Consider the following 20121-nt stretch of genomic DNA (forward strand, 5'->3'; position numbering starts at 1 on the left):
CCCCAGATTGCAAACTGCATGTAGCTAACAGTTAATATGCTGACAATTGTGTAGAGAACAGAGCAATTTGATGCAGGAAAGTCTATATTCTTAAAAGCAACATAAAATGTGCTACATTTCCCCCAAAACGCCAACTTATAATTCAAAGCAGGATCTCAATAACAACTGCTTGGGCCACGTTCCCAGATCCTTTACTTATGATGAACAGCATCTTATTCATTCAAAGGAGAGCTTTCTCACAGGAAGGTGAACACAATCTGGCCCTGAATTTGTACAATAGCAAGCGCAATGGGATCCCAAATGGCTTGTTACAAAGTAGGACAGAGATACCTGAGCCAGCTTTAAACTTTTCTTTCTTATCAGGGTAAATTACCCTGAACCCCTGTTGTTGTGGCTAGACTGCTTGAAATATCTGAGCTACCTTGCTGAGAGTTGATATGGCCAGGTCTATACTTCAGTGCAAATGGTCACAGCCTAGCTCCTCTGAATACTGCATTAATACACATACTCCTCTTTTTACTTCAATATTAACCTCTGAATATTGCTTCAACACTGAAGGCAGTCACCCTCTTACAATTTCATCGTGTAGGCTGGTCCAGACCATCATTAGTAAGCACCAGATAGTCTTTTGGGCTGGTTTCTAAATGATGGATCTGTATGAACGCTGCGCTCTAACTTTGGGCTCCCTGTTGGTTTCCGTGTTTCAGTGGAAGTGTGAAAGCAGCAGCCGTCTTGCTTTCCAAATGTCTTGCTGAGAATTTGCTCATCTCAAACTCATGGCCATTTGCAAGATCAGACCATGATTTTCATCCATCACTGCACACATGCGCAGAGTCAATGAATCCATATGGATTTACATGAGCTGAGAATCTAGCCCGGGGATACTGGGTTTTGGCAGGCAGGTTATTTCTAAGCATCGAGAGAATAACAGCAATCAGACAAGGTTATTCTCGGGGAAATCATGTTTTGGGGCTTGTCATTTTTGATGATAAACTTTTACGTTTGAAATCTGTAAGGCCTGACTATGGGTTGTGTGAACGGGCTGTACCCATGTATATTTGATATACCAAAAATGAGGGAGTTCACAAAGCGTGGTAGAGCCTAGGAACCACCCTCTACATATGCAACAGATATAACAACAAGTAAAGCCTTCCTCTGCTATAGATGTTTTCTATCAGTTAATCCCATACAAAAGAGATGAGTATCATTATCTCCATCGTAGCTGTGGAGAAATTGGGGCACAGAGGGATGGAGTAACTCATGAACGGTCATTGAGTAGGCAGAGGCAGTGCTGGGAGAGAAACCTGGGCTCCTGAGACCCGGTTTAGTAACCCAGGCACAAGACATTATTGCCACAGATCACAACATGACAGATCAGAACATGAATCTAGAATTAGAGGGGTCGTGAATAAATAAAACATCATATTTTGACCTAGAAACCCATAGGATTTATGTATCTTCTTGGATAAAATCCTGGCCTTCTGAGAAAGTGAGGGAAGCATTGCTATTGATACCAGTGGGGCTCAGATTTCATCCTGTGGTTTTTGTCAGCCAAAGCTAGAGAGCCAAAATCTACAATCCTGATCTTTCAGAGTTTTAAGACACAGATATCAGTGCAAGGAGAGACCCTGTGAAAGCGAGAAGGGAAAAACAAACACAGCATTTCAGTCAAAGAAGAGAGGGCAAGGCCAGAAAGACATTTAAACAGAATAACTACTTTAAAATCAATGCGGTATTGTCTGGATAATCAATATAATAAATGATGAATAGGCAGAGCTGTCATTACTGAAAGCACAAGTAGTGAGGATGATAGCAGAGGCAATTTAGGAGATATGAACATGAGGACAGCATGGAGAAAACTACTGTAGTGTCAAAGACAAAAGCACCCCGCTATGCAGCCTGGCATCTCCAAGTTAAAAAATGTGTTAAACAGATGAAAAAGCCCTTTTATAGTCTCGCTGTTATTGGTCTCAAATGAGAAGTGAGAATCAGGCCCGCCAGAATCATGTAATAGGATCATCAAACTATATCGGAAGACGCGCAAGGCATCAAGATAAAATAAATGCTGGAATTCCTATTGCAGACCTAATACATTGCAAATATGTTTAAACTAAGCTGTATGCTACATCCTGTAGACAGAAAAGTAAAGTAAAACCAGCGCTTTCCCATTACAGGATGTTCCACGGGGAGTAGCTGATAGCTCCTGGCATTCTCTTCCACCATTATTTTTTGTAATTAATGGCAAATTTTGACCTTTCAAGCAGCTAACCTAATTCATAAAGGATGTCACTCCCTAATTAGTGGAGACATCAGATTCTCAACCTCAAACAAGGCATGAAGAGACAACCTAACGAGAATAAAGAGAACAAGTGGATCTAGAGATGATTGAATAAGTTGAAGGGGGTGCTGCCATCTGGAACAGAAGTGATACATTCTCTATTGTTTAAAACAAAATTAACAACTTAGGAAAGAAAGTGAATGGATGCACAGAGCACAAATAGCACAGGGGTATGTCCAGATTTCAGGTCAACTTTTGTGTGGTTTAGTCAAGTAATCTGCTACCTGACGAGACTGAAAAAGCTGCAGAAAGGCAAAAAAAAATCCAAGAAGAAAAAACTACCACGACAGGCCAAAATGTGTTGTCAGAACATGTAAGACGGGTTGCATGAATAGATGAACCTCAGCTGAACTTAGGAGGCCGTATTATAGCCAGGCACTCCCAACAAACGCACAAAGTGAAATGAGAGTAACTTAAGATTTTCAGAACTGCAAGCAACCACAACGCATAAGAAAGTAAGAATTCATTTACATAGGCAAATACGCATACAATAGTGAAATCAGGCAGACATCTCTACACAAAATCTGGGCTTTAATATATGCTCAGCCTGCATCTGGAATTTTCACTGAGAAAGGAGAGGTCTATGCAATTATAATATGGTTTCATAACTTCCATAATAGAGTAAAACAGCACTAAAGTTTAAACTTCAAAGATTTTGCTGCAGAGTTGAACTAAGGCAGACGGGCCATTAATGCAGCTGAAGAAGCAGAATGTACAGTGGAGAGTACTTAATATTCAACCAGACTGAGAACTGGAAGAATGCATCAGGGGAATACACTGCTCGGGAATATCAGCAACAGAAGCCCGTCCCACCACAGGTCGTGTTGCCCAGAGACTTCTTTTTGGGAAATGCTGTGCTGCGAATTTTACTAGAAGATATTTGCATTTGCTGTAGCCTTGCAAGACTGGATGATGATAGGAGCGTGGACAGAGCCAAAGTTCACTTAATGAAATTAAGGCCATCAGAGAATTTGGTCTGTAGTCTACAATGATGCACTATGTGAACTGTGCCCAAGGTTTTTGTACGGTATGCTACAGCTCCACAGTCAGTTTATACGTGCGTGCACGCAACGTGAGCATGTGCGACTGAAGGGATACAACACCAGACTCTTGATTATTTTTTTGCTACTTGCATCTTGGTAAAGGATGAATAAAAAACTCATTTATTCTGGTTAGCATGAACATCCACAGTTTTTCACTGCCATCAATTTTCCCTCTCTTCTTTTGAATAACATGCCTTTATTAGATTTTCCCCAAATGTTTTGCAGTATATTATTTGTGGTTGCTTGGTAAAAGAGAGCAGTGCATGGACTATTGCACTGTTATAATTCACTTCCACAGCCGTCTCAGAAGATTAATTCAGCCAGTTTTATTTTGTTTTATATGAGGCTTACCATTTCCATTGGAAGAGAAAACATCAACAGCCTTGGATATGGGATTTTATTTTATTGCATTGAGATTGGGTCTGGTTATTTCCATACAGAAAGTTAAGAAAATCAATGATTTCAAAACTACCCAAATTGATGCAAAATGGAAAAGCAACTGCCAACGGCGTTTTCTGATCTCAAAATGGTGCTTTGAGAACAAAAGACCCCAAAAGAGGATATCCATGTGTGGGTGGAGAGAGGTGGATTGGACAAAGCTATTTTTAATAGCTTACCAAATGCAAGGATGAAGTCCACGTCTATACAAAATCAACAGAAGGAGGTTATAGTCAGCTGTACAATAGGCTGTATGATAAACTCAAGCCATGATAGACTGAAACTCCTACCCACTGGTTGAATCAACTTCTGGTAAGAACAAAAAGAGATTTTTTACAATGAAATCCCTTTAAGGACTATAATACTTTTACTGTTTCTATGCTCTCTTGGTTCTGGTGCTATTAGGAAGACAGTACACATAGGAAAACACTCGTTTCTGCACGGTAGCCATCTCCAAGAATTCACTGTATTGCCTACTATTTTCATACTACTGCATGGCATTTGATCTTGAATGGAAATAGTGACAAATGTGAATAAATACAGTCATGGGGAGAACAGCAGGTTCTTTTTTCTGCTGTTTCACCCTGAAATTTCACCCATTTTAGGTCTCGCTGTTGGGAACAGCTTGCGATTTTTAGGAAGTCGAGTCAACTTTGCCTAAACACTGCAATAATAGCTTACAACTTTGAGAGTCAAGGGAGATGCTAATGTGTTTCATACACTTCCTCAGCATATTTCTGCATACGACTATTTATCCACATATGGATCACAAATATGCATGCTCACCGTACAATCAGACTTGGACATACTTTATCAAGACCAAATCGCTCTTCCCCTAAAAATTAGAGCCTCAGTGGATGCAAATCAGCCTAATTCCACTGAAATCAATAGAGGTACTTTAGTTTATCGCTGATTTAAGGTATCTGGCCACATAGGAATACTTATACACATTCTTGTTATACTCACCATATTGCACGACTGAATTATTAAGAATGCCTTAAAAGAGTTACATAATGTTTTGAATGCCAGACTATGGCGTCTTTTTATAGCAATTTATTTACTAAGGTCCTGAGCTGACAAAGCACTGATGGACTCGCTTGATTTTTTTAGCATGTATGTAAGTCCATTCAACAAAGCATTTTATTATGTCCCGATCCTATTAGCTTAATGAAGAATTAGGCTCATGTTTGAATAGCTTCATGATTCAGGACCGTAAGTAAATACAGAGTCATACAATCACTTTACCTCCAAGCTCATAAACGAATATCAAGCTAAATTAATTACTATTAATATTTTGTGTTATTATTTAGTTAACTTTTAAATGAATATAGATGAAACGTTGTATTGATTCACTTCAAGGTGCTCTGGTAATGGTTCAGACTGAAATGGGATGGAAGCAGCTTTCGCTTATCCCTCTCCTGCCAGTATTTTAAAATGCCAATGGGAGCTGTATTCAACGACTCCAGGACTTCACCGCTGTTTTCATTCCCTCCCTCGCTACAACAATTTTGCCACTCGACAATACCCTCCCTCGCCATTCACCTGAAAATACAACCGGCGGGATGTTGAGCATCTCTTTATTAATTGTAATATCAGGTGAGTAGAGGGGAAGAGCCAGGAATTCAGCATCTTGGTTCCTTGTAGGAATTTACCTACGAATGCAACTCTGTGCCTTAAAGGATTAATTTCACAAGCCTTAAATTGCAGTTTAATTTGAAAACTAATTCAGTCCCATAATTGGCTTTCTGTTCAAATCACTGAGGCTAAAGATTTAAATTCTTAATATTCAGACGACTCTCAAGTATCTGGCCCCATTTGTGCATTAGTCCATGGTGCTAATCTCTAAAGGAATCTCTGCTGACATAGAAATAAAACAAATACACAAACAAGTGAGACATTAATAGAATAATCTGTTTTAAAGTCTCTGGTATTACATATAATAGTGGGGTTTTTTAATAAGATTTCTTTAACTCAATTCGCCACATGTGGATTTTGCTCCCATCTCTTTAATTTTTAGGTAATATTTGTATCAAGAACCATGCTAGCAGAGTTGTGTGAAGTTAGGGGAAGGCAGTGAGTTTTAAATTACAACATTTTCAACTAGTAATGTTCCTTTCCTTTGGAGGTTGCTTGCTCTCAGGTACTTCATTTAGGGGCAAGAAATTGGTGTCATCTCCGGTCTTTGCCTTAACAGTGTCTTAACGAATTAAATGAAGCAAGCAGGGGTGCAGCAGAGTGAAATCTTGAGCTATCAGAAGCCATTCCGAATTGAGGCACTGAGTTCAAAGGTTTCACCCGAGGAGAGATGGAGCAGTGGGTTAAAATGCCTTGTTACCAATTTTCTCAAGGGAGGGTTTTCCACCAGAAAATGCTGATTTATTAAAAGCCAAGTGTTTTGCAGAGATGTGCCAGCTTGGATGAAATTACATTAACAAAAAAAATCAAGCAAAGCAGAACGGTGTGCTCCAAGACAGGTCAACATGCAATTTTGCACCCCCCCCCTTTTTTTTTTTAGAAAGGAACTTTTTGCTTTTTCACCTTGGCTTCAACTTCCTAAAATGCAATATGGCGTTGAATAGAAAGGTTTGAAACTGGAACGAAAGAGTTGACTTTATGGACACACACGGATCCCCCCAAATATATATATTTCTAGGAATCTGCACAAGGGGAACTTTGATGCCTTTCGGTTTTCGTTCTGCATTTGAGTGGGAAAGAACTGAAATTGGAAAATGTCTCAGGAACTAGAAAATCATATTCCACCTGGCTCTCCTCCCACAGGATGATCTTGGCTTGCTACAAGCACCGCTGTAATGATGCAGTAGCACAAGTTCATGTCAGGTGGTAATTGGTGAAGCACAAGCGGGGGGAAAGCAGTACTTTCTGCTATTGCCCACTACAGCTAACAAGGCTTGGTTACCAGAAATCAGCTTTGAAAGGACAACAGCATTCCTGCATCATGTACTGCATTCAGAAAGGAAGCTGTGGTATCCATCCCGCTTTATCGGCGCTTGCAAGGAAAGTTCTCCAGTTATGAGAACTTTGCTGATTAAGGCTGCCAGAGGGACCGGGGGAATTTCGGCTCTCGCTTGCAGCTGCATTTTTAAATCTTAGCTGTGTTCTTCCTATAGAGGCAAAGTTCAAAGAAGCAGAACATTATTCAATACCAGTAAAACATGGCCTTTTAAGATACACTTTCAAATAGTGGTACATTAAATCAAGACAACGAAGGGAGGGGTAAAAAGCTGGACCCATCAGTAAAAGAGAGTCATACATCACTATTCATGTTCTGCATTTGTTTGGAAGGGCCCGCATTTTAAAAACGAAATGGTCCACTGGCGCCACCTTAGACTAAATAAACCTGACAGAGCTAGGAAGAATGCATTCCTGAGAGCACATAAAAAAGGAAAAGAGATATAATTCAATCTATTGTACGCTTCGACGCTGCGCCAGAGCCACGTTACGACACCTAGAGTCACTGTGAACGGTACCTTATTCCATAAGGATGAGTTTCATTGATTTCAATCAGACTAAATTCACGGCATGAGGAACTATTCACCTGAAGGAGATCAGACTCTCACTTCACAACAACAGACCTTAATTAAAAATACATGAAGCTGAGGTCTGCATCCCTGTCGAGGTTTTATTCCCAGGGTGACTTACACAGCTCAGAGAGCGCGTTTGTTGGGACCCTGATCGGCCTCTTGGGTTCATTAAGGCCCTCTCACCCAGAAGGAGATCGGACCACCTTTGAACAAGCCTCTGCACCTTTCTGCGCCGATTCTCCTGACTGCCGCCACGTGAAATGCACAGCCAAGATGGTTGCGGGAGACTATTTTTTATCTCTGCAGGAGGCGTATCTGTTTTCAATTTGGGATGCTCGAGATGTCTGGGCAGAGTAAGCTAGCCGTATCACACACAGCATAGCATCACCCATGTTCATCCACTTGTCTGCATTCCCGTGAATCACGGTGTCGTCTTTTGACGCACAATTCTGCGGCCTGCATTTGAACGGGACCTCTCTCTACTCCTTGCACAGGCCAAGCAGGCTTTGCAGGTCCAGGGCTCTACCCACCGTAGGGAACGCTCTTTCTTGCTAAACTCAGGGGGCAGGAAGGAAGCCCAGTGCTCACTCCTTACCAGATGGAGCTGGTTTGTGCCCGAGAAGAGAGCATGCTGCATTGAAGCAATTCTTGTGCTGCTCCTTCTCCTTGAGGCAAAACTGCTTTTGGAGCAACCCCCAGGTTACTGCTTCTCTCTGCTCCTTTCTCAACAATGTGCTGTAATGGCACAGGAGAGCACTTTGTTGTTCACTTCAAAGGTGATCTGCTCTATTGATCCTGTTAATCAGTCTTACTGGGGCTTTCCCCTATATGCCAAGGTCATCGTGCACTGCTCAGCGGCGTATATTTGATGATCTTACTCTGGGAGATTTACATGGGCTAGATCTTGAGCTCCTGACTGTTTTTATCTGGGAAAAACTCCTACTGACTTCAAAGGAACTTTGGCTGATTATAGCGGTTGCCATTAAAGTCAGCATTTACTGCATATAGTCGAGTGACTTTCTAATCCGTGCAGATGAAAATATCGGTGGCATTCCACATCCTGCAGTAACTAAGTAAATATTGGCTTTTCAATAATGACCCCGTATGTGGGCATAAGGATGGTACGAGAAGCAGCAATTGTGTAGGAGTCAGGGAAGAACTTTCCAAGTCCTGAGGCAAAGCTCAATGGTGCTGAAAAGGGCCTTTTCTAGGAAATGAGTGCTGATCTACTCCATCTCATAAGACTTGCTTAGCCTGCTTGAAGCAAAACTGTCTAATATATGTACCGTACTGGTGAATCAATACTGAATACATTTTGCCATGCCTTTCCTGTAAGAATACATACCATACCTTTCATTTGTTGATCATCGTTCTGAATAATTATGAATCCTGCCTGTGGTATTTTTTTCCTCGTTCTACAAAGCCTTAGCGCGGTACCTCTGATGACCGTAATTTCCTGATTTAACTTGAATTAAGGAGGATGCTTCCATATCTCTGGGAGCTTCATCTTTAGCTAAATAAGCTGTGTACTTCATTTTGGCTACATTTGCCTCCCTACAAAACAGCGGCGTATTAATTTACGGAACGTGACAAGTGCGCTGGAAATACAAACTAACTGTATAACCTCTCTATTATTTTCTCAAAGACATAAGATAATAATTATTGCCAGGTACACAGAATAAGGGCCTCAGATATCCATGTTCCCAGGGGAGTCTACAAAGGCAAGGAATAGAAATTCAATACTAATATAAACCTTTAAAAGAATACCGATTAAACAAGAAAGGGGGAAAAAACAAATACATCAAAGGCAAATGTAATTGCTTTTGAATAAAACAGATTGCTTTCTACCTATCTGCCTTAAAGGCAGGCGCTGTAGTCTGGGATGTAGAATACCAAAAACGACTGGTATAAGCAGAGGCACAAGTATTTTGTAGTCAAAGGTATCCTATTCTCATTTAATAGCTTAAAGGCTTATCTGGATTTCAGACAAGAAGGGGTTGCAATTTACTGCTTCTATCATCCTAATGAGCAGGGCTAGTTTAACATTTGGGAACACTTTCAATATTGATTTGTTTTAGAAGAAGATGTAGGAAATTTGATTTGTTATGGAAATGCCGTGCATCCAGCTACACCCCAGACCTTGATAACTTGCCTGTGGAAGTCCCAGCATGGCCTTAATATAACAGGAGGGTGGAAAACACTGGCTCTGAAAGAAAGGGTCATTAGAACGATCAATTCAATGTCTTCGCATGCCAGCGCCGACGAGCCGACTCTGGTTCAGGACGTTGAAGCTTGGTGCATCTCTACCCAAAACACACCAGGAGAGAAATGGCGTTATGTGTTTTCCTCGAGAAATAATGTCATACTTTGTCCCCACGACATGTCACTGCTACAGCCCATTCCTCACAATTCTGAAAGACAATCAATCAGGATTGCAATTCACCTTGTTAAAAATAGTGGCCTCTGGAGATTTTTCTATGACAACTACCTCAGGCAGCAGAGAAGTCATGATAAATGTTTGCTGACACCAACCCAAATGTCATGTGATGTTTAACCTCTCTACCTGGTAAACAACTGAAGATAAATTTATCCTAGCCACAAAAAAAAAAAAAAAAAAGCAAAAAAAAAAAGCTTGTTAAGACTTTAGGAAGTTTCAATTTTACAGCATTTACCTAAAAATACCAACAACAGTTTTTACAATACAGTCTCACTCTTTAATTAAATAATAAATGCAGCCATCTTAATTATATTCTGCACAAACAAAGGCAGATCCCTTGCCGTACGGTAAACTGGCCACTTATCTACACCTACATAATAAATCATCAGTCTTTTTGGAATGAGAATCTTAAAAAGAATACTTTTTTCTCCAAAAACACAAATGTGCTAAAATGGAAATCATTACCTGAATTGTATGTATAAATTAGGCACCCCAGCATTTACATATTTTGAAAATCTGGTTTTAGGTTTTTGCCTAATTCATGCCAAGGGAAAAAACACAAAAGCTGACTGTAAGGCTAGAGACAGACATTACACAAACTGGTTTAAGTGATGAAACCCGTAACAGGACAGCGCACCTAAACCGGTTTGAAAATGGCTGCAACTTGTTTGAGAGAAACCTGTTTGACTGTAGCATCAGACTTAACTGATTTGGGTTAAACCGCTTTATGCAAAGGCTGTCCCAGACCCCTTCCTAGTTTAAGTTAAACCAGACTCCCCCAGCATCCCAGCATGCTCTCTGGGCTGAGCGGGGCTCTCAGCTCCATGGCAGGGCTGACTGGCCCCTCCCCTGAACTGAATCAATTCAGGCGCAGGCTTTTTGAATGTCTGTCCCTGAGAAAGACCCAGTAGGCATCTTCCAGTGCACTACAATGGATCAGGGCCAAAATGAGTTTCTTCTCATCCTGGGATAGATTTTGCTGGAGTCAAGATGGATGCTAAATACTGAGTTTTCAAAGGACTGTGTTAGCTGGCAGTCAGATAAAGTATTTTGAGCACCGTGCCAAAAACAGAGATCATCGCAGGGTTTGCTTCTGTAACAGGATTTGGTAAAAGTGTACCTACTCTTGCAGGACACTGTAAATACAGCAAAGATGAGGGGCAAAGTATTAGGACTTAAGTTACAGAACATCAGCAGTTGCATTTACAAATAAATCTTCCAATCATACAAGACAAATTGAATCTAATTCTGCCCCTCCCCTCTTTCAAAGTATGTGCCAGCTAAGCTAAATCATTCTAATTTTCTATAGCATTTAATAAAAAAAAGAAAGAAAAGGAAAAAGGAGACAAGAAACCCCCCAAATCCCTCAATGCTAATACGACTTATTGAACAGGTGGTCAAAGCAACCAAATCAGCTTTATATCTGAAGACTTGTGGCAACTCTAAGAACTTTCCCAACTCTACCTGGTTTAGATCCTTCATCAACAGATCCATTATAGACTTGGTTTATAAACTCAGGTCTGTTGTCATTCATATCAATCACATAGATGTAGAGGTCAATGGGGTTCTCCACCTTGTTTCCATTCATATCGACTGCATGAGCCCTGAGCTGGAAATAAACACAATGGAAACATGTCATCAGCACAGCATGGTCTAAATGGAAGACAGTATTTTGCTAGTGTTGACTTCTAAGCTTATGTCTTTATCACAAATTGTTCTCTCTAGATCAGCAGTGCTCAGCCCCCAGCCCACAGGACAGATTCAGCTTGTGGGGGCTCCTCAAGGGTCCAGCAATTTGGCAGCAGGAGAGTGAAGGCAATTAATGCAGCCACTGCTCCTCCATTGCCAAATTTTCAAGCTCTATGAGCCAGACGAAATGGCCCCAAGAGTTGGATCTGGCTTGAATGTGCAGGGCTGGGGTAGACGACCCAATCCAGCATGTGTAGGGCTGGGGCTGGGGCGGTCCAGTATGATCCAGTATGCATGGGCGAGGGGTCAGGGCTGTGGCAAGAGACTCAATCCAACATGCAAAATCAGGGCTGTGGGTGCAATATGGCATGTGGGGCTGGATCAAGCCCCGAGAACAACCCCGCACTGTTCATCTGGCCCAAGGGGCCAAAAGTTCGGGCACCACCGCTCTCAACATTAGTATTCCCAGCAGAAAGCAGACATTTGTTTTTCATCTAAGCTATGCAGCATACACATTATTTCACAACAGGACACAAGACTAAAATAATTTTAAAATAAAAGTCAATAGAAACAATACCATTCTGGCTTAGAGACTTTGTTTTCCTTGCTGCTAACAGATCATTATATTTAAGTATGTTTTAAAATAAGACACTTAATGTGGCAATCTGCTCAGATTAAGTTTTGCTTGCTACTAACTGAAGTTAGGGCATGAGTTTATTTCTCTAAGACCACCAGGGATTTAACGCAGAATCCCAAAGCACCCTGTGGCCACAAAACACATGTAGCAATTACAGACCGATGGGCTCTTATACTTGTTGACAGTCTCATCTATTACTGGTATTACCACACTACCAGGCTCCATACAGGCACAAAACAAAAAGACCGACCCTGCCCAACAGGAGATTTTTTTCCGAGGGCAGGGACCCCATATACAGTAAAGAATAAAACACCTTCCTCAGCCTTCGCTACGACATCACCGATGCAATGTTACAATACCCAGCAGTGTACTGCTGAGTGCTCAGTTCAAAAGGCCCTGGGGCTCTACCTGATGAGGAACAACCATCAGAAATAATGCTGAAAAACCAAGAGCATCTGTTTGCAGGGTAAAAGGAACAGATACAGCATGTCAAAATGAGTAATTAATAAAATAAAGCAATCAACAATAGTCTGCAACAATCAGTAATCAGGTGAGGGGGAAAAAAAAATGAAAAGCTTCCTCGTTATAAGGAACAGATGGCTGCCCTAAATGGGGTGCGGGCAGAATGCATTTGTTGATGTTGGCCAGGAAGGAAGGCGGACGATGAGAGTCTTGTCTGATCCGTGCCGGGTGATGGAGGGACATCTGGCTCTCTGAGAGCTCTGCAGATTGGTTTTGTCACCCTCTCTTCGTTTCAGCACCAGTGAACGTTGCTGACCTGCCGCGGCTACATTAAAATCGGGGCCGTGTTCAAACCCGGTGCTGAGTTCTGAAAGGCGGATGAATGAGGAATAAAGCTCCAGATAAAAGTAGTTCGGTGAAAAAAAAACTGCCTAAAAAAATAAGGCTGTCACTTCAACACTGGATCAACAGGTAGGCTTACCTAACTGGCCCTTATTGCAGTCCTCACATTATACACCACCTGTTAGCATGCTCTTCCCTGCAAGACTGCTAATGTATAATGGCCTAGCTTTTCAGAGGTAATGAGCACTTCCAGTCCCTACTGACACCTTCAATTGGAGTTGTGGATGCTCAGCATTGCAAAAATTCAGACCCAATGTGCCAAAGAAAGTGTGCACAGCAAGTGAATGTGGTAATAGTCTTAGTACTGGCTTCTATTTTTTGCTTTCGCCATGCCTGCAATTGATGGGATTTCTACCTCTTCATGTAGGTTAAGAAAACCAAGGCTTGACAAAGAGAGCTACGTTGTATCATGATAGGCTGGATTAACTTTTCAACTAGGGAAGAGAGCAAAGAGCCAGGAGGAATCTAACGGTAGGGGGGAAAAACGTAAAAAGAGGTTAAAAATTCCATTTTTTAAAAATATCCTGAAAAAGCAGGCTCCGTGTTTAATATGGAACGTAGCATTTGTATTTCATGACTCTTAATGCTCTTAATATCTGCATTTCATGCCTGCGTATAAACTGCTTTGACTTGTGTCAGTCGAGCTATCCTTCATCGTGTCAGATGTAGCAATTCAATAACTTTACAAGTCAAAGGTCAGATTGTCTTTGAAAAAAAGTAATTCGGAGCTAAAATTAAAGTTATTATCTTCAAACTGAAGCAGCGCTGGGCTCCTTCTTGCTGTATTTCCAGGAGCGGAAATGGCTTCATTCAGAGATAAAGCAGAGTGTAAAGCCAATATCTTTCTCTTACAGATCTGACTCCCATCCCCCAAAACTTTTAATTACATTTGATAGCTCTTGTTTGAAATCTCCAGGAGTAAGTAATTTCTCACCGCTGCAAGTCTATCTTCTTGCCACACTCACCGAGGCAATGTACATATGCAGAGGTTTTGCTCAAGAAAAAAAAAAATTCAATAAGTACGAGTAGCAATCTTGCTAAACCTGCAGTGTTAGCCCTGAGCTCTCTGGCTAACATCAGCGTTAGATCCTCATGCTTGAATTATGAAGGGGAGAGCGGTGTTTGAAAGGAAGCACATCTGAACTGCGGCTTGTGCCTGGATGAACCGAATGGGATGAGGAGCATGTTTCCATTGATCATGCACTCCCCAGCACAGCACAACAGCATCCTCACTTTTTCTTGCCGGACTGTATTAATGGCTGAGAGCCCTTAAAAAGTTCTTCTTCTATCGTCTCCTGGTCCAGCACTCAGGTCTTTCCTTTTGGCCCATTTTTTCTCCCTTGCTCCTTATTACTTCTTTCCCTTGGTCTTTTATTTTTCCTTGAATTTTCTGGTTTTTCTTTTCTTGCCTTTTTTGGGGGGGAGGTCTATTGGTTTGGCTTGCTCTCATGTTCCCTCACAACAGGCTGTGGGGTTGGAGCTAGCACTGTCATCACCCACAGTGTATTATTTCTCCCTGGGGAAGTTAAGCAGGGATATAGAGAGAAGGGAGGATAACTCAAAGGACCCTCTGCTGCTTTGAGGACCGCTACATATAGGGACACCAGGGATAAGGTATTTCCTCCGTCTTGCAGTGCAGCTCCTTGAACTAGTCTCGAGTCCTTACATTGGGAAATGCAGACATCCCACATTTCCATGCTCTTTGACTGATTGATTTAGTAAGCATTTCTTAAGGTTGAGATTTTTATAGTGAAGATGGTGGAGAGCATGGTCTTGGCTGCAGGTTAGTGGAGAAATAACTAGGAGTAGCGGAAAATGCTGCAATAAAACCATTTTTTAAATCGGATTCCTAAATGTGTCGACCAAAAGTAGGTCAAACATTAGCTGGTGGAAAAGACACAGTTCCACTTTACACCAGCCAAAGAGGGGGTCTGGTATCCTTTAAGAAATATTTTTAAAATTATGACGATCTTCATTAACATACTTAGCAGCCATCCCCATATGTGTCTGAGGTTTTTCTGCAGACAATTTCCAGTGTAAACATAGCTGTTGGCAGACAAATGATTCAGTATCAGGATTACGGATTACACAGGAGGAAGGTGATATCAGAAGGTAGTTACTCAAAGTCAACACCGTGAATTGTGTTAAATGTAAATATTACTTATGTACTAATACTGTTAATATAAATATGCATTATCAATCAGCAACAACGCCTTTAAAATTAGATATACAATGCTATGCCTAATTTATGCATACTTTATTGCGATGAAATGTCTTGATCAGGGCATTGGCAGTGCCATCATCTCCTGCTTTTACCTGTGGCATGTTGTAGGACTCTCCTGGCTTTTTGGATTTGTACCTTATAGTTGGGTCTAGGGTGTGGGGTGGATGATTTTTAGGAATCTTTGGATAAATGGTGGTCTGTGAGCATGGAGGGCCAGACTTGATGGCCCAGAAGTCCCCTTCAAGTCCAACAGTCATAAATGATAGAGCTGGTAACTTTTTTGGTTCAAACTACTGGAATTAATGCTGGATTCTCTGGTTCACATTCGTTGTTTCCAATTATCTTTTTATCTCTTACTCACTGTAAATAATTCCTGCTCATCTTGCAACCAGCCTTTCCTGGTCCAGCCATTTCAGAGTATATCCTCAGAATGAAAGCATACAACTTCTCATGGGTAGTGTGTCAGGCTTGATTTAAAAATCAGCTCTCAGGTGTTAACTGAATACCTGATGAAGAATGTCTTGCATTTGAAAGCTTGTCTAACTTTATTTTAACCGTGCAGTTGGTCCAAAAAGATATCACTCCAAAAAAAAATCCTTTCCTCTTGAATATCAAAGTCATCTGACTATGAAAGTTAAGCTTGGATAAGCAGACTGCTCTTCGAGTGGTCGCTGAACGGATATAGAGAGAAGGGAGGATGACTCAAGGAACCACCTGCTGCTTGAGGAATGCTACACATGGGGACATCAGGAACATTGCTGTCCTGCAACACCACTCCTTTAACTGGTCTTGAGTCCTTAAACTGGAAAACGCAGACATCCCACATTTCCGTACTTTTTGATCGAATTATATAGTAACCACTTGGAGACAAGGTTCTTTGGGTAAATCTGATATCTTTTTTAAAGATCTTTAAAAGATATCAGATTTACCCGAAGAACCTTGTCTGCTTATAGCCTTAGACCAACATGGCTACAACCTCCACCTATAGTAATCATTTAGTTTGGACATTGATGGGGCTTGCGTTTTGATATAAATGCTTGAAAATATATTGAGAAACCCCAGATTTGCCCTTTTCTACCTATTGTAAGGCCTAAACGCATGTCAGTTGGAGGTTCTAGTGTTTGAAATGCTCAAAGAAACATCAGGCATCACCAAGACAAGCTGAAGAGCCATGATTTACAACAGCATGGCTGGTGGGAAATAAATGACCAGGATCAGGAGAAACAATCCATGTCAGATACTGCTACCACCTGAACCGTACTCGGCAGTAATTAAAATAGGTCATATTTACATAGGAACATGAAGGTGTGGTTGTGATGTGCTAGTTACCTGTACTAGGTTAAGCAAGGTAGCACAGATAAGGATGTGAATGAAGATATAGCAGAATGGGCAACAGTGGGTGCGTCTACACGAGACGTTAACTGCGCGGTATATTCATAATATGGCAGGGTAGCCTGCCGGGCAAAATCCGTGCTCATACGCCATTGCACAGTAGTATTAAGCTACTGCGCAGTAAGTGTCACTAAAAACTTGTGCGCCAGCACTGCTGCGAAGTAGTGCAAGTTACTGCGCACTGATTTACTACTTGGTTATCCAAGTACTAAACTTAATGCGCCGTAACTATGACGCATTAATGAACGTGTAGACACGCGCAGCGTACTCTGAGAGCCAGAGCACATGTGCAAAATCCTGCTGGTTGTGAGCAAATGCTAAAAGCCATGCTACAGCCTTTTCAGTGCTACCATTACACCTATTAGTGAGTGATGAACTAGAGAGATATGCTGGCAGGTGCTACAACCGTACCTGTGTTCTGCTGTGTAGACAAAAAGACATATGTGTAACAAAGATAATGAAGAAGCCAGGGTAATCCATCCTCTCTAAAGTTAAAGAAAGATTAAGCAAGCTGATGAGAGAGTTCTGCTTCAGAACTGCCAAAATAATTAAAAGTGGATCTGTTTCAGCTCAAGAAAGAAAGGCGGGTTTTACCAGACAAGTGTCTTTCTAACGTGGAGCATTAAAAGGCAAGCGCAGAAACTCCTAGAGCCTGTTCAGTTTTTCTATAATGAGAAAACCCTGGCTTCCCCACTGTATTTTGGATCGCTGCTTTAGGTATGTTGCATTCATAAATGGCTGGCAAGGCGTTAATAAATAATTGATGGTTTAATAAATCATTAATGAATTGCTATAGAGTTCAACGGGTCAAAGATGGTTTATAACTCTGACTGAGCAATTGTTAGCAACACCGCTGACTGACACGCTTGCACTCCGTTAGAGTACATACTCTGCTTGTTTTTAATGTGCTAGCAGCATTCAATAATACTCTATAAACCTGTTATAAACTGCACAGAAAAGAACCCGCATTTTAAAATGTGCCTGTATTTGGTTAAGTTTGCTAGAAATTCAAAGTGTGAGGGCTTTTTGGAAGGCAGAGGGAGAAGAGAAAGAAGTACAAGCCTCCTCTGCACAGCCTTTTTCAAGCTTTCCTGAAACTTCTGTAATGCAGTAGAACTAATAGGGTAAATTTGTTATTAAGGATTATGGGTCACATAAGTCATTATTATGGGCGACAAAGTCATTTTTTTTTGGCTGAGAGTATCTAATACTAGACATCATAATGGCTCCATCAAAGGTGTTAGCTTGTGAATTATATCAACTCCACGCTCATAATGACCTGGCAGCATTGAAAAGGTATCGACAAAACTGAAGCAACACAGACTCTCTCAAATATTCCTTTTTGAAAATAATTTCTCTTCATATTTTTCTGGGCACACCAGACAAAATAATTGTTCTTGTTCACAGAGGATAAAATAATTTTCCTTTGGATTCTCTTTTACCCAGGGGAAATCTCTTTTTCCATCCAACTAAAGAGGTAATCTATTTTCTTTATCCTTCTACCCCAGTCCAGAAGCAGTGTCAACATGGTTAACTAGATACCTGATAAAGCTGACAGCGTGTGCATGTCCGACAGAGCAGTTAGGAATATGATGTCAGTGGAAGTGACCCATACCATTGCACTGACATTACAGCATCCCCAGGAATGGCTATTATGATGCCAGTAGAGGTGTCTAATGCCGGTACAAAGCAATCTATGAAACAGCCTTGTGTAGCGGCTGTAGAGAAGAGCTAGTGCATTGATGCAGGTAGCAGCAAAGTTTTGCAGGGCTATCGTGTGAGGCACAATACTGTTTTTAGCAATTTCTTTGACTTTATTTACCAGGCGGTTAAATTTGCAGTGAAGTGACTCTAACTGTGATGCAGGTTAAAACACAATGCCTGATCATTGCCTAGCAGGTGGAGCATTTTGAGAGTCAGGGAAGTCTATGAAACCTCTCCGTGCTGCTCATTTTAAAGAATCCCCTTGCCTTTAATATTGATCCGTCTCAACCAGCGGGTCTCAATCTGTTTAGACTCAAGGCAGCTCTTGTTAGACTTGAGGCACCCCTTGCAAAATGCCAGCTCTTCCTCTTCACTGGTTTTCTGACTACAGAAAAATAACCGAGGCCTTCTTTTGTTGCAAACAACTCTGAAAGACCACGGCAGGTGAGAATGTTTGAACACTATGAAATCTCTGGGTATGTATCACGTGAACCACATTTGCACACCTAGCAGTGCTACCATTGCATGTCACCCTTGAACGGATTTCAAGGTACCCTCCAGGTGCTGCAGTCCTCTGGTTAGGAATCACTGATTTGAACACTTAATAACTTCTATGGCAGTTCCATCTTACTCTCTGAGCACCTTGCTAGGAGCAATAATGAGAAATGACAAGAATAATCATTGCATGTTTTCCCAGAGTAGTAACTGCTCAATCAGTAACTTCCCATGTCATGTTAATATTGTTCTTGGTGACTCACAGTGTTTTAGGCTTGGCCTATAGACAAAGTTGCAATGCCTCAATTAGAGGTGAACTGCTGCACTATTTCAGGTAAAGTAGTAACACGGCATGTACACATGTCAATCTACTTTACAGTGATTCAGTGTATTTAATGAGAGTAGCTGAAACCAAGGTAAAGCAGGAATTGATGTAGATGCATATGTACACACACAAAAATACACTGGTTAAATATACAGATGCAATATCTTACCTTTAATTAAACCCATACAGCCTTTACTTATCTCTATCGCAGAGAAGAGCACCAATCTCTGCAAAGTGAGAGGAGCAAGACCTGAAACTGTCCTATACTTACATTCCCTTTTTTAACTTCTCGTCATTTTAGAGGTAAACCTGGTCCTAATTTTCAGCAAAAAGAAATCACACATGAAGTCAAGCCACAAAGCTGCACTGTGGAGGGAGAGAGCATTTCTAACACTTGAAAAGACATGGCATCATGTGCTTACATGGTAGGAAGCCCTTTCTTCTCTGTCCATTGGGCGGGTGACGTACATCCTGCCAGATACGGGATCGATGCTGAAGACTTCCATAGGAGGCTGGTCGGCTCCTACTCCAGTGATGCTGTATCTGATGTGGATCTCACTGTCTTTATCAGAACGAATCTGGATAAAATATTAAGGATAGTAATCATTTAGTTATGGAGAAAGAGTCACGGCATCACTGTTCAAATAGCTTTACAGTAAGAGCCTGATCCTGCAAGCCTGCTGTAAACTTCACTCGGTGAGTTGTATAAGCAGATTTTGGACATAAACCCATCTATTCTAAGAATTTTGAACGGATTTTGCCCCCACTTCTTTAGAAATGTCCCTCTGGAAAGCAGAATACAAAACTGACTGACATGCTTTTCCTGAGTCTCAGAACTCCATGCATTTGCACGCACAATTTATTCACTTGCACAGCCAACTGCAATGATTAAATGATGTATGCAAATAACCAGGGCTGAGATTTTTAAGTGGTCTAAGGGAACTGGGGTCCAAGCTCCTTGGAAAACCCTGGCTTGGACCTCAAGTTGGGCAT

The 20121-nt window shown here is 41.3% G+C and overlaps 1 protein-coding gene across 1 annotated transcript in view; it reads right to left on the reverse strand.

The window, feature by feature from the left end:
* CDH4 (cadherin 4) overlaps nucleotides 1-20121 on the reverse strand; it is a 618635-nt gene that overhangs the window by 115890 nt on the left and 482624 nt on the right. The window contains exons 5-6 of the mRNA XM_014609533.3: nucleotides 19551-19706; nucleotides 11263-11407 (exon numbers count right to left, since the gene is read on the reverse strand). Coding sequence (XP_014465019.1) covers nucleotides 11263-11407; nucleotides 19551-19706 — 301 coding nt within the window. The remainder of the gene's footprint in view (nucleotides 1-11262; nucleotides 11408-19550; nucleotides 19707-20121) is intronic.

Source organism: Alligator mississippiensis, chromosome 9, assembly GCF_030867095.1.
Source record: "Alligator mississippiensis isolate rAllMis1 chromosome 9, rAllMis1, whole genome shotgun sequence".
Classification (NCBI taxonomy): Eukaryota; Metazoa; Chordata; order Crocodylia; family Alligatoridae; genus Alligator; species Alligator mississippiensis.